This window comes from Anticarsia gemmatalis, chromosome 12 (genome assembly GCF_050436995.1).
Source record: "Anticarsia gemmatalis isolate Benzon Research Colony breed Stoneville strain chromosome 12, ilAntGemm2 primary, whole genome shotgun sequence".
Taxonomy (NCBI): Eukaryota; Metazoa; Arthropoda; class Insecta; order Lepidoptera; family Erebidae; genus Anticarsia; species Anticarsia gemmatalis.
In genome coordinates this window covers 9,731,297-9,757,573 of record NC_134756.1, presented here as the reverse complement: position 1 = coordinate 9,757,573, position 26,277 = coordinate 9,731,297, and the positions used below count along the sequence as shown (strand labels likewise).

Here is a 26,277-nt window from a genome sequence, read left to right as displayed (position 1 = left end):
AGACACCTTGTATCAACATTAATGAGCTTTGTTATGTAATAAGGAGCTCATTAGAAGTTTTTGGTAAAACTTTGCTTGTATTCGGCTTCTTAGAAGTATCGATCTATTAGCGAGTTGAACTTGCAACGTTCCATTTACTTAATACAATACCCATAAAGGTAGAACAAATAAGGAATTGCTCCCTCGGCCTCAGACCGTTTTATTATTGAAAGCTTAATTTCTCCCGCTCGTAACTTCCGAGAACTAACTGAAACTTAACATTCTACAGCTAAATCATTAACGTATCGCTTTTGATCGTTGATTTAGAAATCCAGTTGTCAGACAATCGCCTCGAGTGATACTCCAAACTCCCAACAATTTTATGTAACTTAAATATAAAAATGTTAGAAAATTACAAAGCTTGACAAAGAAATTTTGAATATTTTATTTTAAGTAAACGTTTTAGTCTGGCCTCGTGTAATCTTAAGAGACATTTACTTTACGAAATTGCATCAAAGAAATCATATCATGTCCTTCGTAAAACATAGGTTGTTTGAAAGAATGAGCATTAAAATTATATGATACAAAAATATCTTAATGTTACGGAGGAATTGTAAGAATAAAACAGTGCCCATAAATCAATCGTAAATAGATCAAAGCAGCACTTTATCTAATGCGCATTTGTACAAACAGAGTATTCCCACTACTGTTCGTTTATATGTTAACCATTAATTGTGTTTTATGTATATTGCGACAAAATGCGCTACTACAAAGCAATCCATTCTAGTTAAAACTATAGTCACATAATGATGGCAACTCCCAAACAGTAATAAATATTCGTGAGTACATTTATTTAAAATTCAACAAGAACTTGGCTAGCACATTGCGCGGCCGCGTGTGTTAATTAACTGTATTCAAGCTTTTATACCATTTTTAAATACGAAACAGAAGCAAGTCGGCCGCTAACAAAGCAATTATTTTCTTTGCGAAATTAATTATTTCCCTTGTATTGGTGTTCTGTTCTCTCGCTTTAATTACCGAAGTGGGTGCTACGTGTTGCGACTTGCGACTAATTGACCGTAACGCGCACTAAAGTACACCGCTACGACGTAGAGGAAAAGAAACAGTAGCACAATCCGTAGCCGTATAACTAATCATTTGTTAAGGAAAATAATTGCTTTATATACGTAGCGATGCATCGAACCAAGAAATTGAATTGCGTTTCTAATATCAATAGCATATTTGTTCTATGTTAAAATATACATGACCAAACAAACTTGAAAGAAAAATACGATCCATTTTCCGCCTTTGATTAGTTAGAAAGTTTTCTGGGAATATATGTAGCTATGTTTCAAATGTAGAGAAAGGCAGAAGATACAAAAATATTGAGCACAATTTAAATGTGAAAACATATTCAAATTTTCTCCAAACCTTATATATAAATATACGACCGAATTTAGAATTCAGTTATGAAATTGGTAATTATTTCAAGAAATCCTCAACGAATCGCGTAATCCAAGCATTTAATTTAAAATAAACTTTGCTCTCGAGTTGGCTTTCTGTTTATCCACAGCTGTAGTGCGGAACACAATTTTACCAAACAACAAGAGCCTGGCTAATGGAAATTAGCTTCCAGGGCTAATTGCTATGAATACGTTTAACATAAATCAACGGTGTTTTAAAAAACATGACGTGGGAAAATGGAAAATTTGCCGGAAAATAATACCATTCTAATGGAAAATCTTTATCGTTGGCACATTATTTGAATATGGTAATGTAATTTTTACTTACTTTTCACCTGTGTAATGTAACAAGTTTTTGTATGTAATTACCGTTTCTGTTAGAACATTAATTATGTTTAAATACTGCCTTGTTGGTATGATTATATTGTCGGCTTAGTTGTGGAAATACGAGAGAAACTCCGTTTCAAGGACAAATATGGCGTTTTTGCAACTACCGCGGCATGAGTAGGGTATTATACTAGCTGTTTGAGAATACGGATCTGTAACTGTGTGTACTTATAGACTAGGTAATTATTATAATTATTCAAATCAAATTTCCTTACTTTACCTAATAAATACAAACGTAATGGTATTTTGTTGGTACTTTGTATTTAATAATAGATGCCGCCCACTGTGATCCTTAATGATATGCGTCAGAAATGTTGAGATATTGGTTGAAATACGAAACATCAAAGAAAATTCCTGCGGTCCAATCAATTATAATGTTTCAAAGCTTTAATTATACTGCCTCGAAAACAAATAATATTATTTTTTTAGTTGATTTATGCATCGTAATCAATTCTTCGGGTCAACATACGCAAAAACAAATTGTTTCTATCTCGTTGGAGGGAGAATTTAAACAACAAATTAAATTATTTTATTGGATTGTATTGTTAATATATTTTACAAATATATCGTTTTAAGGTACAATAATAAATCAATTAGTCGGTTACACTTAAAATGGCGCCGAAGCCCGTAAATACCCGTAAACCCACTTGTAATTGTTTAATGTTGATAAATTGTGTTTTTTATTAATTTATTAACGAGATTTATGAAGTTCAGCGCCTTGTTAAGGATTTAATTTAAATATACTTTATTGTGTAAGTCCTTGAAGATAATTCGTAAGAAAAATCAGTCTGACTGTCAGCGAAAGAAAGACTTAAGTATCATTATCTTGATGTTGACATAAGTCATTCTTCCACTAGCATTACGATGTAGTTTAAAGTGACCACTATACATATAAATCACTGGTAAATAATACGGTACAAAACATAGGTGTAAAAGTTAACGCAAGCAAATACGTCACTGGTTTAGTTATTTTTAGTTTATTCGTAAAAATACGGCGTCACTTTTCCCCTTATCATCTCGGACCAGATGTCAAAAACATTAGCCTTAACAGAAATTAAAATTAGCCGTCCATTTAAACTCAAATTATATTATGAAACTTAATTTACCTTTTGTTTGCATATTTACAGCGAGTCTGTACTCGTTCACATTTATTTCGGCTCTCGAGTCCTTTAAAAACAATTTCATGTTATTTTTTCTTAGTTTTACATTTTTTTCTACGTTAATATAAAATTTGAGTAAACTCTAAACATTTCAGTCTTATTTGCGAGCAATAATGAGCGAATGCATTGTTGTTCATTCTTTTTAACGTGGAACAAAAAATGTACGTGTATTTCGCAAAGGAACTTGGCTGAATGCTGAGTGCCTGTGCTAAAAATTATGCGAAAATGTAGTTCAACTACGTTATAGAATGATGTCAAAATATTTCTGTGTTCTTATTCCTTTGCTCCTAACGCCACACATTTTTGTTCCACGTTAAAATAATGTATATTCGTTTTAATATTATCAAAGGCAATACACGATCTTATACCCTATTTGCATTAAAGTTATAATACTAGGTCGTTATCGTTATAATAACAGTTTCACACTTCGTTACTGGGAAATATCTTTGAAGAAAGTATGAGACTTTATATTTTCTATGGGTTTAAAAAGAATTTGTAACAAAGAAAAGATGTTTTTGGAGAGAACAGATCATTACTCTCTTCAAATATATTTTTGCATACCCACTTTGTCTTTAAATGTAATTATCAAAGATAAACAAAGACCAATGATGTCGTTATATAAATGCTTGTCCTTACGTCACAACCTTAGAAATAAAAATATAATAATAAACAAAAATGTACAAGAAACTAAAAACAAAATTAAACAGAAAATTATGGAGTCAAATGCAATTTTGTTTCAAACAAAATTTATAACAAATCTTAAGTACATTGCCTTTCTACCATTTCCAATTTTGCATTTTGTGGCAACACTGAAGAGATTCTTAGAATAAATCGAAGCGCTTTACGCTAATAATCGTCGATGATATTAATACATACCTACTACTAAGTTCAGATCTACACCATTATTGTTCTCAACGCTTTAATAAATAAAATAATAGTAAACCTTGCCTTATAAATAGTCCTTAACAAACCGTGTTCGAAATAATTATAATCAATAAAAATCTTTATTATAATTATTTCAAAACCGAGTCAGCTAAAAAGCTTACCAACCATTAATTGGTATAATCAATACGGGAATCTTCAGTGCAATGTTCAATCTTCTAACATTTGATACTAAATAATCACAAATAACTACACTAAGTAAATATTATAAATATAATTTTGTACTGTCGTAAGTCCGTACACGTCGATATGGCGATAATAATGATATCACATTTCTTCAACAATTTATTTTCTACCAGATTGGTAGGAATTTGTATGAAAGCAACACTTTGTTGTGAGATGATCCTTATTGGAACAGGAATAGAGTCTATTTTCACACGTACTGTCGCGGTGCTGGGCCGTTTTTCCTTGAGTGAGGCAGTGTGTCGTCGTTGTTGCCGGTGTTGTTATTGTGTAAAAATGACATTTCTACTCCTGCATCTCCTCCCTAATAAAAGTTATTATTTGAACTTGTTAAACAATACAAAGTCTACTTACATGTTTAGCACTTTTTCTACCGTAAACGAAACGTAAAGTTAACGAAATATTTATTGACTTACATGTGCAGGTAAATCGAATCAAAATGGTTTAAAATTAGGTCACTACATACATTTGTAACGGTCTTTTTTAAGGAATGACATAGAAGTACATTAAACAATGAAAGTATTTAACAAAGTTCTTCTGAATCGTTTGAAACACTTAACGAATTCATAAGTTGTAAAATCATTACACAATTTGAAACCACATTGAACAAAATCGAGATTAATACAATATTAGTTTATTAGTTTACCTCAGAATGCATGGGGTTCGCAGTGATAGTGATTGGCACTTTAGCCGGTATGTAGCCGTTGGCACCGCCGCTCTCAGCCACGTTGCCTTTCTCCTCTGTAATAAATCATTCAATTCATTTTGACATACTTTGAACTTGACTGACGTTTAACGTTGTGTTCATTAGTTATGATGCGATTATATTGTTTACATAAAATATTATGAATTGTTGTATTTCTTTTTAGCAATCAACGCCTACGCCACATTTCATCTGATGGTACTACAAAAAACAGATTATAATCCAGTAACTATGGACGGTTCCTTTGTATTGACAGCGTAATACACATTTAAGTGACTTTTTAGCACTAGCAACAGTCATGGAGTATGTAATTCCGTTAGGCTGGGAACGGTTAATGCAAAGCAAGAGTAATTGTGAACACAGTTTTATAATAAACGACATACAACATTACCACCAAGTGAAACTTTACAATAATCAAATAATGAATATTCCCTTACTAGCAAAACAAGAGATTTTCCTAAAATCTGCAATGATAAATCATCAGCACCACATTGTGTTCACCACTAACGTTTTGCGAAATGGGTTAATGTTCGTATATTATACATTAGTAGCTGTGCTATCAGTGCTTCCTACCTACTGATAACGTAGCCCGTTTCAATCAGACAACTAAATAAGAAGTTTGAATAGTGGAGTATTAAGCATGAAGACAACATATTTATAGACGAGTTTAAGGGACAATATTTACTGGAGATGTCAAAAAACTGGCTTTAAGTTAAAAAAAATACTTTTTTCCCTGATAAAGATAATCTTATCGGGATTCGCGTACTGAATCAATTTTCCTTGTCTCACAATGAAACCTAAATACGAAACAAACCAAAAAAAAACATACCGCCGTCTTTAAACTCTTTTATAATAGCTATGTGTGTTGGACACTTAACCACACCAAAACAATAAAATATCTATTATATTACTGAAACTACCACTAAATCCAGGCCTAAATTCTAAAACAAAATAAATGTCTAAATCCAGGCCTTTTGACATTGATTCAACAGAAAAAACGAAAAGTAACAAGGCTCGTTAGACCTAGCCCGGGGGTCATTAAAACATTGTTTCTGTACCTAAATCAAACCATGTATAAAACTGTTCATTACGGACTATCTACACAATCCGATTAAATTCCTAAAAGTTTTATTCGAAAACATAAATTGACTCGACTGTTAGGTTGTCTGAATGACCTAACAAAATGTTGTATTTTTTCTATTATGGGTTCTGTTGAAATCAATACTCTTTTACTCTTGCGTCCTTGCCTTTATTTTGAGTAAAAATATTTTCCACAAATATTATGATAACCCAAAACAAGGAAGGAAGTATCGGACCTTACTTAAAGCAGTTCTTTAAGATCTTATCCAAACGTGGAGCAAAACCTTTATCCCAAAACACTCTTTGAAAAAGTATCAAGATAGCGGGCTCCCTCTAGCGAGCGGGGCCACAAACACGTGTTAATTAAGAGAGAACTATTATTAGTAGCGCTATCTCTGTCTGAATATGAGGTTACAAATTGTACAGTCTCATGTTGCACTGTTAAATTAATTTAACAGATTGTGTATGCTAAGCTAGTGTTGTGTTTATTCACCACGTGTGGTTCCCGGCGCGGAATAATGCGATCACTGAAATTATTCAGCTTTCTATTCTTTTTACTGTACGGCGGTGGGAATATGATTTCCTGGATTTTATCTTACGAGTACATATTTCTTTGTTCTTAACAAACATTTCTATAAAGTTGGGAAAATATAAATGATGTTAAATTAAGTAAGATTTTTAAACAGCTTACATAATACCTGCAAAATCTTATTTTGATGAGTAGAAAAGTTTTTGGATCCTAAGCAACCGTTAGTGTTATTTTATCAAGACCTACTGCTGGTGTAGCAACCACCACAACCAATTCTGTACTCACACCATCAAGCTGTTTTACTTTAATATTCCTTTCCAAAAACCTAAAAAGACACAGAAACTACATAATCGAACTTACTATGAGCAGTAGGTCTCCTAGCCCGTCGACATAGTAGCAAGGCCGTGGCCAGCAACACCAGCAGGGCCGCGGCTCCCAGCGCGCCCCCCGCCGTGACCAGCGCGCCCCCTCCCGGCGCCTTAGTGCTGGGAGACTCTGCGGTCGGCGCCACGCTCGTGTTACTTACTGCGTCAGCTGCTGGCCGGTGAGTTTTCGCCGTCTGGTGAACGAATGTATTCAGTTAATCTCTTATCAACATAGGGAGATAATAGGTCATAGGCGACTTTTAAAGTATAGATCTATGGTTCTTATTAGAGACTTACTCTTCATTTCAGAACATAAATTAATTGTCCGTATAATGATCGATTTTCAATAGTTCGATATAATGATTAAGGATCGAAGATTCGGAATTGCGCTAAGAGCGACACAGAACAAGAGTCATCACGAAAGTGTGAAAAGTATATTGTAAGATTTTGTTATTATAAAGATTGATTAGTGCTTCGAGTTTTTTTTTTAAGCTGATTCGAAATTTCCTCCGGGTTCAACTATCACATGACATAAAGAAGTTGCTCTATTCCAATACCACTGAGCGGTCCAACTGTATACAATAACGGAAAAGCTAACTCTCTAATCATTTCCTGATAGGCTACAAAGATACTTTTTAAGAATGTACAACAAGGATAATCCATCATAAGGAAGAAAGTTTAATGGCTTTTTGGGCGATTAGTATTCTAGATCAGTTTATACAGTAGATGGATGGATGGATATTTTTTTCGGTTTGGCATTGAGAACGAGTTCTTGTCTCTTTGAACAAAGTTTAAGGGCTATTTTTAGATTATCTTGTAACATTTAGGGACAATTATATAAATATTCGTTTATCAAAATTTACTTATTTGACAGTATTAAAGATATACAAAGTTAAATAAAGTTTTGGAAACCTTCATTATTTTTCCCATTCACTGATGATCCAAGCGAAATGAAGTTCTTTAGTTCAAAGTTAAAACCTCTTTAAGCAAGTACTCGTTGAGAATACTCCGGATAGACAATGATTATAAAGTCGCGAAGCTTCATCAAAGTTTTTCATTACAATCGCATTTTAAACGCTCAACCTGCCCGCTCTGAATAAATAAGGAAGTAAACAACTGAATTATAAAATAGAACCTTTCGATTTCTTTGATCTTCTTCTTTGTCAATTGGAGTAACGAATGAAATAAAAATGATTTCTAATTGACGTTAATTACGGTTTGTTATTCGGTTCAAACTGTATTAATAATTGAATCAAAGAACTTTTTTGAGTCAATACAATCCTGTAGTCCCGAAGTGCCTAGATAATGTATCCTAATTAACTAAGAATTACCAAAGATGAGTTCATAGCAGTAGATTACGGAAAAATAAAGCATTACAGCAAAGCATCTCAAAAGTTAAAACAAGCTTTCGAAAGCTTTACAGTATATTCTCAATCATAGAACCCTTTCTCTATACATTCATTAGTAAGATGGACTTGACAACAAGACCAAACATTTAAGTACAAATTAGTTACCTTGATAGCACTAAAGTCAGAGGCCGCCTGTGCCGTGTAAGCTTGTATCTTGACATCGTAGCCGGTGTCAGGCTCGAGATGAGCGAGCAGTATGCGGCGCGCGTCGCCGGCCGCCGTCACCTTCTCATACGCGCCCGCGGAGACCACCTCGCGGTAGTACACGTAGAAACCTTCCGCTTCTACCTCACCGCCGCTTGACCACTATATGGAAACATTTATTATTGGTTACTGCCAAAAATATCTATAGAATTAAAATAAAAATAAGAAAGAAGAATAAAAACCAGTTTAGTGATAAGTTTTTCGAACACTTTAGACACCACTTAATACTTTCGTTACCTAAACCACCAAAAATACTTGTTGTTGTTGTTGTTTAACCAAAAATACTGAGATTTAAGAAGTTTGCTGAAGTTATCATTCTTCTGCGAAAGTGTTTATAAACCGAAACAACAATGGGGAGACTGCCAAAACCAGTTTTTCAAGGATTGGATGTTAGATACATCCATATAGGTATGAGATACACAATAAAGTCTATCCACATTCACTAACATTTGATAGGTATAGTGACAAAATTATAATTCGAATCATACAAACATCAGAACGTGTCCAATTAGCAAATCAAATATAACAGATGAAATTATTTGAACTAAACATTTACATTTAATATAAATGAGTAGTGATTTAGATTTCAATACAGCGCTAATGGCCTATGAGTTTAGATTACCGTTCAACAACAAGTTGGAGTACTCATTATCCCGATACCTCGTAATAGTCGTGATAGTTATTTACAATGTAAAACCACAAATGACTGATGTTTGTTTATAGGACTTGTGCGTTTTGTATTCTGTTTATTTACAGATATTGCCAGATTAGCATTTTGTGGAATATTCTGATTGAAAACCTTGCGGGGCAATATAATATATAGATATATTCGTGATATTGTAGCACATTTACTATAAAATATAAGTTTAGTGCCTCAGGGGCGCGGTTGTTCTTATATCCGACAGCTAATGAGTTCGCGGGTTTGATTCCCAGATAGTAATAGTAGTAGTTCAATAGTAGCCCGGAGTATGGTAACCTGCAATTAAATGAGTTCCGAAACGATGGTAGATAAAAAATATTTTGACGATTTCAAATACTTGTTAAAGTTTATGAAATAAAGAATATTTGACTTTGACTTTGAATGGCGGAACGTAGATGTATTTCAAACACATTTTCAGAATTATTTTAATACTCACAGTCCACTCAAGCTGTATAGAAGTATGTGAAACAGGAACAGCGCTGGTGAGTACAGGTGCACGCGGCGCTTTGAACCCTCCACGCTGTAGATGAAACCGCGCACTACTCTTCCCTTGCTTGTTGTCTTGATTCATGTATACTGCTGCTATGCGGAACCTGGACGTTGAAAATTATTGGTATAAAAAATTGTGATAACATCTTCCTGACCTATATTTGGCTACAACGTTCACTATTATTCGAACTAGCTAGGTTCACGTGAGTTTTATGAGAATAACAAGTTTTTAGGTGCTATCTTATCGTATTTATATGGGGTATACGATGCCTAAAATTACTTGTAAAAATGAGTGAAAATTAGTTCTTTAAACACACGCTAGGGGCGCTGATCAATTTTCTTTATAATTCGATAGCTACTTATCACATGGTAAGAAATAACTAGTTTTACTTCAGGAATTGCAATGTTGTACATTTACGGCATTAGTGAAATACTGACACGGTTTAAAATTACGTTTAATTTCAAAACGGTACCGTATTTAATTTATACGCCGCTTAGTGTGCACTTATGACCGACAAGAGTACGTCTCGTGTAGGACATGATAAATGTATATTTTAAAATATGAAATGGTAACTAACTAGATATTCTCCTGTAGTAATAAATGTTATTTAAGACTTTCAAACTAAATGTAAAGATGATTAAGTAACTCTGTATAACTACGGCAATTTTAAACAAACAGTAACATAATTCAAAGTAATAACATCTGAAACTAAAGTGAAGACCAATAAAATTGCGTCATAGATGTCAACTGTACTTAAAGTTTGAAGAAATTTATTCATTGTTAAATAAACAAGAGTAGCCTATATTTCAAACTAATATTCTTCTTGTTTCCTAAAGTGCTTAATTTTTCTTTACAGTGAGTAATGGGGCTATAGCAGATTGATTCGACTGGCAACTTTATATAAATATCTGATCAGCGCCTCCACCAGAAATTTTCGGAACTAATTTTGAAGAAAATTTTAAATTTAGTAGTAAAGAATCGCTCTGCAGTAAAAAAAGGTTTTAACTCCGGCATTGAACCACAATTAACACGAATGTAGTTAAAAGAAAGTTAATATTATACGTGAACATGCATTTTTCTCTGGATTGTTTACAGACTGACCACGGTCAATGTAAGAGGCGCTGTAACCTCAAGCAATTCAAAGTAAAATTCATATTCGCACTCATTCCCTTATAACGTTAGACAATGAATATGCAACGTGAAAGTCATTATCATCAGTCTCTCGGTATGTATAACATCTACCGTCACCGGTCACCCATCCACAGAACTACCTAGACAAGCGTAGCTTAACCTCAGCGCCGCGCTTCTGTTGTTACTTAGCAACGCGAAAGTGATCAAAGTAAAAATAATTATTTGTACAAACTTGTAATATTTGCCAGGAGTGAGTCCGTCTATCTGGCACGAGTGTATGTATGATTGTATGTACTGGTTGGCTGTGTTCCACTGCACGTTGCTCGAGTTGCTCACCTCCCTGTACTGTACCTGTATAAATAAAAAACGTACTTATTAAAATACTGGCACAATTTTAATTGCACAAATTAAATTTAAATGCGGCCGACTTTGGATACTGTCAACCGAGTGCATGATTGACACTTGGACGTGCTCGCTTAATAAAATTATTATGCGTTCAATTTAATATAAGCTTGCGCCATTTTTCTTTTTTAAAGTGAATATTGTCGAAAACCACTCGACCACAGTTGATAAAAATATTAGATAACTTAAATGTAAATTTAAAACATAAATGCAAGGTTAATTCATAAGAAAACACCGTAGATATTTCACAATCCGGGGTCATCACATTTCTTTAACTTAAGGGCTGATTTTTAAACCGGCAGGCCATTGATTGAAACGTGACTGGTGACATTGACTCATATTAATGTTTCAGACAAATATTAAAGTTATAATCTGTTTGTTGCATCTCAATACTTAAATGGATCGTGAACCACGGAAAGTATAACCCAAAAAGAATGTCCAACTTTACATATTCAGTATGACCTTAAACCACTTTTATGTTTCTAATTAGTACGATTTCTGTTTAAACTAAACAATTAATGACATAAATTATTTGTTCAGTAAAAGCACTTAGGTAAACCACACGGTCCTTAATGCACTCGGTAATGTGGCGAAGAGTATGCATTATTTGCATTGTTTAGATACTTAGCTGCTAATGTACTTTGCACATAATAGTACTCGAGATAGAATGTAGATTACTGTTGCTAAAGGAGATTCGGAATATCTGTAGAAGGAGGTCCAACGTTATGTAATATAAATAAAAATTGTTTAGATATTAGAATCAGAGTACATTTAGTCAAGTTGAAATATATGTATAGTTACAAGATTACTAGTTTTACTCTATTCCTAAAATCATAATTTTAGGACATTGCACAGATTCGTACTCAGCCTAATCAATTATAAGTTTTGTAGTCCTTTACCTAAACCAATAGTCTAGCGGTAGTCAATTTGTAATATAGAGTTCAAAATTGAAATGGAAAACTTAACTTGTAATTAAATATCTTCTAAATACCTAAGCCTGGTATACGTAACCACTAGGCCTCAACCAGCTCAGTCTATAATTATAAGGTCAAATCAATCAGTCAAGTAACTCAATCGACCTATTTCCCCAATATTTACTGCAAGGAACTTCGAGTATACAAACCCTTGGCAATTTGAACAAATCGTTCATTTCAATGACTACATAGAGTTGAGTAGAGTTTCGGCTCGGCAACAAAAACGCATAAAACGCTAACTTTCCCCGCATTCAAACAAGGAACAAGCCAAAAGCAACGTCTAATAAAAACCTCCTTACTTAGTCCGCTCTCTCTTTGACGAATTTTATTTAAGAGTTCAAGTTATGGGGCTTGCAGACTGCGGAGATATTAGGTCAAGGAAAATCAGCTTATTTTGCTTCCTTTAAAATTGCTTTACTCTACTTGTTCGTATTGATTGTGGTTGTCGTACAATGACTGATATAGTCACCTCACCATTACCATGGTAGTTAAGTTCCATTTTCATAGATTCCAATGTTTATGTGGTTCCCGTAGGTACATTACACCTGGGTTGTGGTTTGTACAGCTAACCATATTAATTGTGGCTGTAGATACATGAAGCAGTAATCTTATTGGTTCTTTGTAAGAGAAAGAGCCAACAGTAATATCTTACTCATATAATAAATGCGAAAGTTTGTAATTATGGATCGATTTTTGTTACTCTTTCACGGAAAAGCTACTAGACGGGTTTGAATGAAATTTGGTGCACTCATAGCTTATAACTTGAATTAACACATGTGATACTTTTTATCCCCGGAAATCTTTCCGGTCCACGCGGACGAAGTCGTGGTTTGAAGCTAGTTCTCAATAATTACTCGGTTGTAGGTTTTTATGTGAGTACGCGTATTGAATAATACAATTAAAGGAATTATCGGAGACACTCGACACAATTTCTAAGTAGTAATTAAGGTGTTTCAAGTAGATGTTATCTCAGTCCTAGTTTCTTGATATTAATTGTTATCATTGATTCTCGTTATAATTACATAACTAAGTTCTATCAAAACTTGATTGTTATTTGGATAAATACAGCGAATTGAAATATTATTATTATCGATGTTCACTTGAATAAATATGTCAATTACACTTAGTTTTCTATTATAGTTCGACCTTGGCGTGCCCGAATTATCTTGATTATTATTAATAACTACATAGATGACCCGCGCAACTTCTTTCACAAATTTCCTTTGTTTTATTTGTTGTTTTCTTCCCCATAAAAACCTCTCCCTTGTTTTAAAGACAATTTTACAAAAATAATATGTCGAATTGGTTGAGCCGTTGTTGAATTTTACGCTCAGTGGCGATTTATTTATTTTATATAAGATTATAGTTATTCTGAAAAAATAAGAGACCGTATCTTAGAAACCATCATCAGGTGCATAAGCCTGCGGGTCACTGACATTCTTAATTCTGAATTTGGTACAACTCCGCCAGTAGCGATAATTTCATACAAGGCTCTATACTTGTTAGACCATAGTACGGTATTCGTCTAGCAGTATAATGACAAACAAATAAGACGGCTTGTATGATGCAATGGCTATGGTACATTGCACCAATGCACCGGCAATCAGATTGATTTTGATGGATTAAATATTGATGTGATTTATTTATATACGATGTATATAAAATAACAACAATAAACATATTATTATTTCAATTTCACTTAACATATTACAGTAATTGAAATTATATTATGAAATTTTGTATATATGTATTTTTTATAATTTGCATACAGTTGAATATATGAAGATATCATAGTATCATTTAGAAAATAAATATTTTAGGGTAATTAATAAAATAATGTAAACGAAAATATAAAATAATTTAAATTTACATGGAGAAATCGATCGGTCTGTTGTATAAGTTCATCATAACGTAATAAAGTTTTACCTTAAAAAATCTGATGGGCATTCCCTGGTTTTCATGGGACCACGTCACCATGACACTTTCGTCACTCAGTCTCGTCACATTTGGCCGAGATGGTGGTATCATGACAGCTGGAACAAACAAACATTCAAATATCTTATTTGAGCATTGTTATTCTTCATTTATTTTCATCGATTTCATTATTAATTACCCTTTACCTTTATGTTTTCGTGGGTTCTTCCTGTTGTGCCTTTTAGGTGGTTGGACTGGATACCTCGTCTTGGGGGTTTCTACTGGATAGTCCTGTGAAAAGAAATGACTAAATCAGCAATTTTTGGAACAGTTTGTTGTGACCACAGTTGTGATAGTATAATTTTGGATGATTACAGGATGACACAAGTCATCTTCTAATCAAAGCCCATTCTAATATAAAAAATCTGATGGTGTTAATTTTTGGAGGTAAAAAATTCACGCAATATGGTATAATATCCACAAAATTACAACTCAATCGAAGACGCGGACATAAGCTAGTCTCAAAATAAAAGTAGTTCATAAGGTATACCTGGTCAGTGATCTGTATGGGCACGACACTGAGCATGGCGGCGCCGTACGCGCAGCCCAGAGTGTTGCACGCGAAGCACTGCACGATGCCTGCGTGCTTCTTCTGCACGTGCTCGATGTACAGGTCCGTGTCTGAGATACACAATATACAGATACAGGTTAATGAAAAATGTCATTAAATGAGCTACTATGAGCACAATGGTCAACAATATACATCAATGTCAAAAGAAAGTCGTAAATGAAGCTCTTGCTACACTTGGATTGAAAAAAACAACACACTGTATGGTAGCATAAATTCGTTTCATAACCAATTAAGTATATTGCGAATTAAAATATGGATGTAAAGATAAAAAAAAAAGTAAAATAAAAATGGTTCTTTGAACTTACCATTAGTCTTGATTCCCTGTTCATTCTTTAAGATCTCAGCATTCAGTACCCAGTAGACTTCAGGTTTCGGTTGCCCAAAGGAATTCCCACAGGTGACATGTGCCTTTCCTCCTTCGTTTGGTCTAGAGACTGACACGTTGCCCTCCCATCGAGGAGGCTGGAGGGCTACCACCTTCCAGGAGCGACGGATACCGTTGGCCACGCAGGAGTATATGCCCTGGGAGAAGAGATCAAGGATCTGTATGAGTAAATATTACAAATAGATAGTTGCACTCGTGGCTGTAGCAAGATCTATCTTTAGAGGACGGCTTTAAAATTGTAAAGGCTGCAGTCTTTATTATTAGTTTATTACACTAATCAAATATTTAAAACCAATTTTCAAGCCCGTGAAAATAATGTAATTACTGTCTGAAATTGCTAAGCATTTTATTTAAATGAGCTTTGTCGTATTAAAAAAATAAGGACTTTGAAGACAGTAAAGGATCTTCAAGAACACAATAACCTCTAACTAAGAAAATTGTGGTGGTGGCTATCGGACTGGCCTGTCCGAAAGATTAAAAGTTACAATATACGAATAATCCACTTCTCACTCACCTCATTTTCTGGTGTAAAAGGCGATATCAGCAGCATATTCTCATTATTATGAGCCTTCAACGTGCCTTCTCCCTCCAGACTCCAGCTGATATTGGGCGGCGGAGTACTGACGGCGCCGCACCATAGTCGTAACGCTTCATTAGGCTTCACTGGCATCGTCAGTACTCCTTCGCTGTCTTCTACTCCTACGTAGTCTTTTGTTTCCAAGAACCTGGGTTGAAAAAAACTTTAATAGTAGGCTTTAGAAACAGTGTCAAGTGTGAATAATATGAGTACGTAATGATTTAGTGGTTATGGGGACTGGTGTAAAGAAACTATACAATGAACAGCTGTGAAAAATTATTTAATGGTATTTATGATATTTCAGGAATTAAATGAATGCAAACGTCTACTTTTAATTGTGATTCTGTGGAAGGAAAACATACTATCTTTGTAGGATATTATTATGCGACTGATTATTACGTTCATTCGGTTATCGACCCACATTTTTATAAGCGTGTTACAGTCAATTGCATTTCAAAAATCGCACGTTTACTGCAGAATAGGACTTACAAAATACTCCTTTGGAAATATCACTCACCGAACTTCTCTACTAGTCTCCCTCTGCACTTTGACATGTGTTCTCTGAGCTACCTCCAGCGTGTCACCGCTCAGTTCATTGGTGGCTCTACAACTGTACAGACCGCTGTCTTCTATCGTAGCATTGTGAATCACCAGCACTCCATGTGGAGTTTCTATCTGCTTTCTTTTACTCTGAAAATTAACCTTATATGTTTATTCCTGAATGTGAGATCAAATTAGACTGAGAATTTCATTTCATGTATATTTTGACAGTTTCTTTATATGCTCTGGAGAAATGATGCTTCCAATAAAGACGCTGGAAAAATTTTCATTTAAATGCCGATTGTAAGAACTAACGATATGCAATGATAGTGGTAGGTAGATAGACTATTTTCTTATGCTTATAGTACGTGAAAGAAAATAATTAAAACGCCGAAACGTATTACATTTTTTGAAGCACCCAAACAAATGAAGGTGTCTTTTATTTCGGAGATCTATTAACCATACTTAGTAACATTAGAATGATCTTGTTTTTTTCTGTCAACTCAAATCACGGAAACCAAAATGCGTAATAGACTAATCTAACTCATCTAACACAACAATGTCTTTCTCCGAAATTTACTCCAATTTGTTTAGTAAACTAAAAAACTTACTTCATTAAAAATAAGAGCATATCAGATCGACTCTCAAAGCGGCCACAAGTCTGAAACATGCTTTGATTGTTAGATAAAAGCGGAGTTAAATTTAGTTAACCAACTATTCACAATCTAAGCACCAGACTGTATCAGATTACTTTTGAGATATCCGATTCTTTGTAATCGTGGTATTTTTAGTGGTCCGGTACAAGGTTCGCGAAATATTAAGATCTTTGTCGGTTTAGTAGAATAATTTAAAACTAATTTACACAGTTTTAATGCCTACGCATAGGTATTCCTATGAATTAGACCAATTTATATAACTTATGTATTTTTTTAATTTCTTTGTCTATTGCTTGTTTTGATTTCCACCAGCAATATGTGAACCCGTAATGTTCGTTAAATTCCACAATAGTGAAATCCGGTTTAATAAAAATATACTCACTATAATTATCCAGTTAAAGCAAATTTATCCAGTACTAAAAGCTCTTCACTATAACCTTTACTTTAGCATGTTTCTAATTGCCGAAATGGTGTCATCGACCAAGGACAAACCTCCCTCAACCAAAAAAACAACACCAAAAATCACCTTAGGTCCTTCTTTCCACCAGGACAATACAGCAGGTGGTTCAGAATCCGGCTCCTTACAATGCAGTACTATTGTATTTTGTACAGGTGCGATGATCACTCGTTCTTCGGCCGTGATCTTGCCTTGAGAGTTGTGCAGCCTCGCCACTGTCAGCCGAGCCGGTACTGACGTCAGACTTACTGCTCCGTACCAGATGACGCACTGGAAAGAAAAGAATTTGAATTAGTATACAATATATTAGGATATATAGTTTTAAATTACAAAGGAAACACGAACTACAGTGAGTTAACGCATAACTGTCCCACTGCTGGCAAGAATCTCCTGAAGCAATGAGAGAGAGACTAACCCATGAGCAAACTATTATAATACGAATCGATATGATTCTCCATTACAATTTACAGTGACTACAATCTCTAAATATTTTAAAGCCTATTAACTACCGACCTCTCTATTAGCGTGGTAACCTCTACAGGCCTATTTATAGTCTTCAATTAAGTCTTATTTTTTGGTATCCCTATATAACCAATAATTATATGCTTTCCATAAAAAAAGAGGAAGCCTACACGGACCACACCTGATGCTCTACCAATCTCTTCTCGCCTTTTTTCGACCCTATCTTACGTGCTCATAACTTATTCAAAACATAGATATAATCGCAAAACCTAAGACCCTAGAATACATGAATGCTATCGGAAAAGCGTGACGTGACGAGCCTTAACGTTTTGTTTTGCTGACACAGATTCTATCACAGACTAGAATAATAGATTTCTGAGCAGACAGTCGCTATTTTGATAGAGATTTATCAACTTATCAGAATTATTCAATGGATTCTTGGCCACCCACCAAATCAAGATTTGCTTTGCAAAATAGACAAATGTTTACGTTATTCTATGTTTAGAGTATATTCGCATATTCTTCTAATTCTGATCGATCTTTGTTTTATTTTTATAATTGACTAAAGAAAATCCTTTAATAAACGTTCCTATACCTAAATTGACCCTAGCTACGTATTAAATAGCATGACGATGGGACAACTCTACTGTACATAAGCTCACTATTATAGTTGGTCATTAACTTGGACTATCCGAAATCGAAATGCAGCCAATACTTAAGACGGAAGCTTGTACAATAAGAACATACATTTTTCTACATAAATCTCTTTCACAAATAGATTAAGCCCATAAATTAAGAAAGTGCGTACATATTGTCAATTATTAGTTAACAGTCGGATGCTAGCGGGCATCCCTTCAGTGTAATCTCTTAGTCACCTTTTACGACACCCATGGGACAATGGAGACCGAGGCAGTACCACGCAGGCCCCATTGTTAATCTTGTCTGATTTATTGACCGTTGACTTGGACAACTGATTGAACACACCGATTTCTCGGTCTAAATATTATCTTTAGGAAGAAAATTCCGATAAATACTTGATCCGAAACAGGTAGGAAGTTATTGGAATATTTTCTGGAATTTCGAAAAATAACTCAATTTGTTGTTGAAGTTTCGACACCTATACTAAACAATAGATTAATTAACATCTTATTTTATGGTAAAGTATACATATTCTAAGGATGAGTGCTAATTAACAAATATTACTGCCATGACAACGTTGTATTGGGAAATCTTCATCAATTACAGCGTTTTTACAAACCTGGTACAAAGTGACTTCCATATTCGTGGTGACTTCCACCTCCAGCTTGGTGCTTCGGCCAGGCACCGCCGCGACTATCTTCCTCCCCTCTTCTTCAAACACTATGTCGTTCCACTGCTCCTCTTCCTTGTCCGGCTTCCAGCGCCACACGAACCTCTCCCCTGGTACATTCACTTCACATTCAAAGGTCACCTTATCCCCAAGAGGAGCGATCACTGATTCAGGGAATTTAGTGAATTTCATCTCCAATTCTGAAACAAAATTAAAGATTGTCTTTTGTAGATAAAAAAAGGTTTTCAAGATATTTTAATTACTAGAAAGATCTTGTAATTCGATTCGCACGGTCTACAAATATGGGATCATTAAAATTTAAGGATATAAATAGAGGCGAGGACAAAACGCGGATAAAATGCCGACCAGCCTCAGGCAACAAGGCTTGATTAACTCAATCACATGAAAAAACATAATGCGAAGAATAATTTATTACACCGCCTGTATTTTTATTTCAAAGACATTTATGTAACATTAATTACGATCAAAATCAATAATCACGTAATCTCAGATTCAACAAAGATCAAAGAGAACACAATTATAATCTTTTTTTTTATTTGCATACCAAAAGTCTGGCCATAACAATAAAAAAAGAAAACTTGGCGTCCTTGATACCTTGTTACCCACACATTTCGATCTCGGATGACGCATCCGACTTAAACTGAATAAGCTCATAATAATACCCTTGCACATACCACTTACGACCTTACGTTATGTGTCAATGAGCTCATATTGGAATGCAACCCATAATTGAGATGTAACGTTTTATTTTTCTTTGTAGTCGGGCACCAATTTATGTGATTTCAGTCCCGTCAGTCATTGACCGTAACTTTATGGAGAATTTTTAAAATTTCATCTCGTTGCCGAGTGAATAAGAATATGTAGGATCGAATAAAAGCTCCGTATTTGAGTAGCACGTGTTATTAATAAGTTTATTCACTGCGTTTATCCATCAGGCAACATTTTATACGGCTCAATCAAGTTTATATTGAAATATGTGCTTCCGTGGTAGCGTTATTCGTGTACATAAAAGTGATGAATACTTAAACTTCAGGGCTTTCCTTTGTTTGACTTGACTCAATTACCTTAATTGCTCAAACTTATTCAATTTAAATAAAAGTTGTGGTCATTTAGTGCACTCGCTTGGAACGAGGCCCGCTCTTTTACTCTTAAACATGGGAGAGAAGAAAGTTAATTTTAGACTAAAAAGAAAAAACTAATTACCAAAATAAAAAGTACACATGTAACATTCTACCTTTTAACATAAATGAAAGAAGGAAATAACCGATTAATTTTATTATTTGGGGGTAAATTTATAGTAAAATACGATTGTCACTTCCTTATCTTTCGTGCATTCCACATATAGTTTCTGTACCTGTTTTCGAAAAACATCTCTCAATATGTAAATAACGCTGTAACTATTTTGTCTTAACTATTTTCGCTTTCCTATGCATCAAGCAGTTCAAACGCCATAATAAAATGCACTAAGTGACGTTCAACATTCCAACGTCAAAACCGGTCGGCAACATCGCTGTGATGTGCTCGGAGATTGCCAATCATCCGTTGCCATGGTAACGACTGCCGGCATACGAACATCATCATAAATCGTTGTGGAACTACAGGGTTTAGAGGAAAGGCTACAGGTGTAATTTTATGGAAATTCTAAAGGCTTTCAATCGAAAAGATTTAACAAAGACTGTTCAATAGTAGCCTGCTCTAGTGTAGGTGCTGTTTTGCCAAAATAAGGGCATTATTATGTGCAGTCTAACGTTTGCTATGCGTCATAATTGCGTTAAACACGCGTTGCGTTGAAAAAGTGTGCAAGGGTCCTTATAAATTTATTTCAAAATATCAGGCTTTCTTACGATATTACATAATAATATCTAGTAGCAAATAAGCTCTATGTGTATTATGAATCATGCACTCTTATATTATTATATAGTAAAGTGGTTTAGCAAAGGTCATATTTTATTAAAACTTGTTCCATAGAATATTGGATCCTGTTCGATAAGTTTTACAAAGATTGAAATCGACTTCGAACGTATGTATGTATTGGCAAACACTGTTCAAAAATCTTCAGAAACACCTTAGAATTACCAACGGAAGCCTGTATTAATGCGAGTAATTAAATATTTATCTAATTTAATAATTAACAAGGAACGTGTAAGCTAAGACAAACGCAGTAATGTAAATATCCTCATGTTTCAATTATGAGACAATTCAACGTAACTTGAACATTGTTTACAATAGTTTCATGAAATAATGTTAGCTTCTTGTTTTTGGTAATAAGTTACTAAATCTATAACGCTATTCTACAATCGGTTCTATCGGGTGCCGTCAGTTTGACATTTAAAATGTACTGCAAAATAGTTCTTCGTCGCCCGCTAGAGGCGCTTAACAGATTTTCATACAAAATTTCTTAGCCGGTTTTATTTAGCCGGCAAATATTGCAATACATTTTCTATGTACCTGTTCCTAGTAACAAAAGAGATAAAGAATGCGGAGTTTATCACATTCCCATAGACAACAGAAATTATTCCTAAGTAATGGAGTTGTGTTTCAACGTTTGTTAACATTCTCAAAAGCAACTATCAACACTATTTTGTTTCGATTTTTGATCATTTTGCATCGCTTTCAAACAATTGGCAAAGGAAAACACAGATTCAGCCAATTCAATAAATCAGTGTTAACTCGATCGTGCGAATATCGGAAAATGACAAATAAAATAAATAAAAACTATTATTTTATGTTTCATTTCGCATCGCAAACCAGTTTAAATGGCGAGAATGCTTTTTTAATATCATATTTTAAACCACTATCGTAAAATATGAACAATTAAAAAATAATAATGATCCGCGCGTGTTTGATTTAAGGTAATTTTTACCCATAATTGTTGCGATATAATAAATAACATCGATAAAATTTATTTAATTTTTTTATTTATAATTGACTTTTTATACGATTGATTGTACAAACGGTGGTTAACTACTCTGCAATTATTAAGCTAAACAAATATACATAGCATATCCCATGACTGTTAATTAACGATGGTTTGAAGATAACCCAGCGAGTAGAAGATTATCTGCCTGCGCATTGACCACCATAGTTTCAATAAAACAGGCCGTCATGGTCAAACGTCGGGCAGGAAAGCATTATTAAATCACGGCATTTTGCAGAAATATGATATCAATGTACCACTCCAATTCTCCTTGAGAATTCAATCAATCTTATGCATACCTTCAGGACGTGCCAAGAATTGCATTCGTGAAAACAATACAAACAAGCATGTAATACACGATTGAAATGCCAAACAGTATGACGTAGTTGAAGTCAATTACTGAACGTTTCAATCCAACACTAGCTCCTTAGATCCAAATCTTAGCGTTCTTGGAATATGAACTTTAAGGGTGCCCTCCACCAGAAATGTGCTATACAGCTATGCTGCGAGGATGTAATAGCTAAGCTGTGAAACTATATAACCGTTTAATGTATAAAAGAACACGGGAATTAACGCGAACAGTCATTTTACCTTAAAATGCCTAACGTTTCGGTGCAGGTTGCGTATTTAACAGTTTCCACCGATAGTATTCTTTGAAACTTTGCGAGGTAGATGCGCAGCTCGAGCTATACCTTGCATCGATAGAAGGGAATCAGCGAAGGCGGCGCGATGCGTCACGCATAGCATGCATCCATAGCACATATCCATAGCACATGCTATCATAAGATATCAAACGCATCCATAGCAACGTAGCATAGCACAACTATGGTGAAAAGGTAGCCTAATACAAGTCCGAGGCAATCCGTCGTGTTCTAAGAATTCATAAACACTTTACCCTTGAGCTTTTAATCAAGTCTTTAAAGGTTTTGACAATTTGCACTTGATACTTTTCAACGTAGTTTAGTTGATTTTGATACTTTAAACGCTATTGTGTTTTTGATTTGTGTTTGATTTCTATAGAATATATTTTCTACTAAAACCTTTATTCCACGCTAGGTGGGGACGGCATAATATGTTCTCGTCTTCTACTCATCTCTTCCAGGTACTATAAGATCTATAAATGAACATGAGATTTTACTGAGACTCTATAATGTATCTAACAATGGCTGGAAGCGCTTTTACTTTCTCCTATATACATAGCACTATATGCAGTACTATAAAGAGGCGGATTAAAATTCAGAACAGTTTAATCAGTCTGGGTTAAAAACTTCTGTAATATAGGTATTCGACTTATCCTTAAAGTTACCAGAAATACAGGAAAGGATAAGTAAAGAAAAAATATAACAAATCCTAAACGAGTAGGACGTTACTAATGACTTCACACAAATACTTGGACAATATAATGACGAGTAAGCGTAAAATTTGTTCGGCACACACACACACACAGTTAAAAACTTTTTTGGGTTCCCTCGAAGTTGATGAAATTGGATGAAAGACTTAAATGTCCCTTTCGTGTATGTAGTAAAAGCTACATGGATTTTATTCTGCCTAAGTACTCGTATTAGATGAATTCGTTAACGTTTTACATTACCGAAGGTAACGGCTAAAACGCTTTATTTTGATAATATTCACAAAGTACTTTTTATAGACGACTAATGAGTCCCCTTATTATGAAAACTCTTTTGAGATATTATTAGGTACGTAATTCGTTTGAGGATTTAGTTAGCAATTCACCTTGTACATAATAGAATGAGGCATTTAGGTACAAGCTGTCGAGTGTTTTGCCCAAACGAAGGCTAACAAAGACTTAGTTGTACATTAAAAAATTTAGACCTGGGTATAAATAATAGGCAGAAATAAATTTTGTTTAAAATTCATTTAATAACGTGCTGTACCAACTAAATATAAATAGCAAAATAAACTTTACTCTATCAGCAGTAACGGCAATTCGATATTCATAGAAAATATTGGTTTAAAGGTTACATTTATGTTACGCTACATTCAAATTAGTTTTCATTCAATTCCAATTTAGATTTCCAAAATAAATTTTGAATTCTATTTTATCCGACAAGCCTGTATCGACATAGTAAAATGGTTGGCTTTTAATACCTGGTCTACATTCAAACATCAATATTATAAAAATAGAATTGCAATAACGTAATTTCAAAATTGAACGCTTTTATACTCCAGTATTACAATTTAAATCAGGCTTCGTGTTACGATACATAAAAGTCACGGTTCCTGACGACAGGACCCTATAATCTTCGAATATTTTTTTCTTTTCCCCGGCTCTAAGCCTTGTGTCAATGTGTGCGTAGCTACCTGCGGTATCCGGGAGCTTACCCGTCGCGCCTGTTATACTTCCAAAATAGACGAAAAAAGTTATCTTTTTACACCTCGTACATTATCTATTATCTTCGTTTTTACACCAAACGCTACTATACCAAACACGCAATGAAAATAAAATAGAAATAAACTTTAGAATCTCATCCGACATATTCAGAAGTGCCGGTGAATACTGACGCGCGGTCCAGCAATTTGTTTTAAATTTAAGAGACAGTTTGATGCTACGATTAATTTTAACGACAAACTTAATCAGGTTTTAAACACATTAACCGTGCTTTCTAATTAAATTTTCTAATGTCGCCATTAAGTTTAAAATACGGATATTTAAACTGCGGTAAGAGCCAACGACTATATAACTATTCCTGGCAAATGTTCGAAAAGGTATGCAAATGAATGGGCTATTCCGTAAAACTATAAAGTCTAAAATACTTACGTGCTAATGCGGGCACGACCATAGCTAAAAGCAGCTGGATGTACATCGGTGCCGCCATTTTGGCAACCTGAAAAAAAGAGAGCGGATTAAGAAAAAAAATACAAAAGCTCTTCAAGGATTATGCTTCGGAAGCTATTCGGTAGCGCTGTATGTTTGTAGTGATTAGAAGAACACACAGAATATTCTCTTAATATTTATCCAGAAAATGCAGGTAGAGAACACAATACGGAAGTTACAATATCACTACTTTATATTTTAAGAATAGGTCATTACTTTATAATTCAGAAGATAGTAATATTGTGGTATAACGACACTATAACAATCCAATAATGATGCAAGCAGCAATGCAAGTTTTCTTTTTGAATTCACCAACATAATTGCGACTGACAACATCAACAAACAGAGTATCTTATTACATACACATTGTCCTTAATGCAAACCTTATTACTCTTTTTAACGTCTCGTAAGAGCAAAAAGATCCGACTTCAAACAACGCATAACAATAAATTAAAAAAGAAGATAAAAACTTTCGTATGCCATAAATTAAAAGGGCGCGAAAAAGTGAAAACAACATAAAAATGGCATTTACAAATGGAGTATGATTTTCATAGACTCTTCTACTCTTTTGATAGAGATGACCTATTTTGGCTAAAATCTAGTAACGAAAATGCTCTTAAAACTACCCACTAGTCTACTTTTGTGATAACGCTAGGATCCTTTTCAGAACATAAAGCTTTTAAGGACAATCCGCTTTTAGCTTTTGAAACCGAATTGAACCTTGTTTAAGCTTTCGTTACGTAGATTCTGTGTAGATTAGTATGTGCTTAAACAAGTGGGACATGTAATTTTTTTTTGTAAGTAAATAAATATTTAGTTACAAACATGGAGATGTCAAATATTTTATGTAAGTAAATAAAGATATATAACTTGCACTGACTTACAGTATATTTAAATAATCGATACAGTAAATAAAACAACCGGGTTTTCTAAAAGTATTCTATTCATAATTACCAACAAAAAAAAAATATATTTAAAAGACATTATATTATTATTTTTAAAGCATTCCAAAATGCACTCAGCAACAAAGGCCAAAGCACTTGGCCACTTAGAAAGTATTTCTGTCATAACCCACGTGAAAAAGCAAAACACATTTAAAATTAGATCGCGTTGTTGAAATTGGAAACCGACGCGTGCCAATAAACCAAAATAATACACACGTTAATAACACGCTAACCGTTACTGAATACTATTTATAAACAAAAAAATGCTACATTGAATCTTTTATTGCATAACCGATTGAACATTTGTTGGTTTCAGGTTGAAATAAACATTTAACAACCGCTGAGTAATGTTCACAGCACGTGAAAACTCTATGTATCTTTTAATGAAGAGTTGTAGCCACCGATTATCTGAAAACAGTTTTAAGTATGTAGTATGTATTAATATCTAGCCTGGTATTATACGAAGATCGTAAAAAGCGTCAAATCTTTGCGCCCACATCATTTATAAGATACAAATTTGATCATAA

At 34.2% G+C, this 26,277-nt stretch overlaps 1 protein-coding gene across 1 annotated transcript in view; it reads right to left on the bottom strand.

Annotated features, from left to right (window-relative positions):
• Positions 1-2,332: 2,332 nt before the first annotated feature.
• LOC142977089 (interference hedgehog-like) overlaps positions 2,333-26,277 on the bottom strand; it is a 49,511-nt gene continuing 25,566 nt past the window's right edge. The window contains exons 2-16 of the mRNA XM_076120800.1: positions 24,750-24,816; positions 18,982-19,232; positions 17,331-17,531; positions 16,126-16,298; positions 15,546-15,756; positions 14,952-15,168; positions 14,566-14,696; positions 14,222-14,306; positions 14,028-14,134; positions 10,958-11,076; positions 9,541-9,697; positions 8,306-8,506; positions 6,787-6,985; positions 4,761-4,855; positions 2,333-4,418 (exon numbers count right to left, since the gene is read on the bottom strand). Of these exons, the coding sequence (XP_075976915.1) occupies positions 4,305-4,418; positions 4,761-4,855; positions 6,787-6,985; positions 8,306-8,506; positions 9,541-9,697; positions 10,958-11,076; positions 14,028-14,134; positions 14,222-14,306; positions 14,566-14,696; positions 14,952-15,168; positions 15,546-15,756; positions 16,126-16,298; positions 17,331-17,531; positions 18,982-19,232; positions 24,750-24,807 (2,319 nt within the window). The 5' untranslated portion in view covers positions 24,808-24,816 and the 3' untranslated portion in view covers positions 2,333-4,304. The remainder of the gene's footprint in view (positions 4,419-4,760; positions 4,856-6,786; positions 6,986-8,305; positions 8,507-9,540; positions 9,698-10,957; positions 11,077-14,027; positions 14,135-14,221; positions 14,307-14,565; positions 14,697-14,951; positions 15,169-15,545; positions 15,757-16,125; positions 16,299-17,330; positions 17,532-18,981; positions 19,233-24,749; positions 24,817-26,277) is intronic.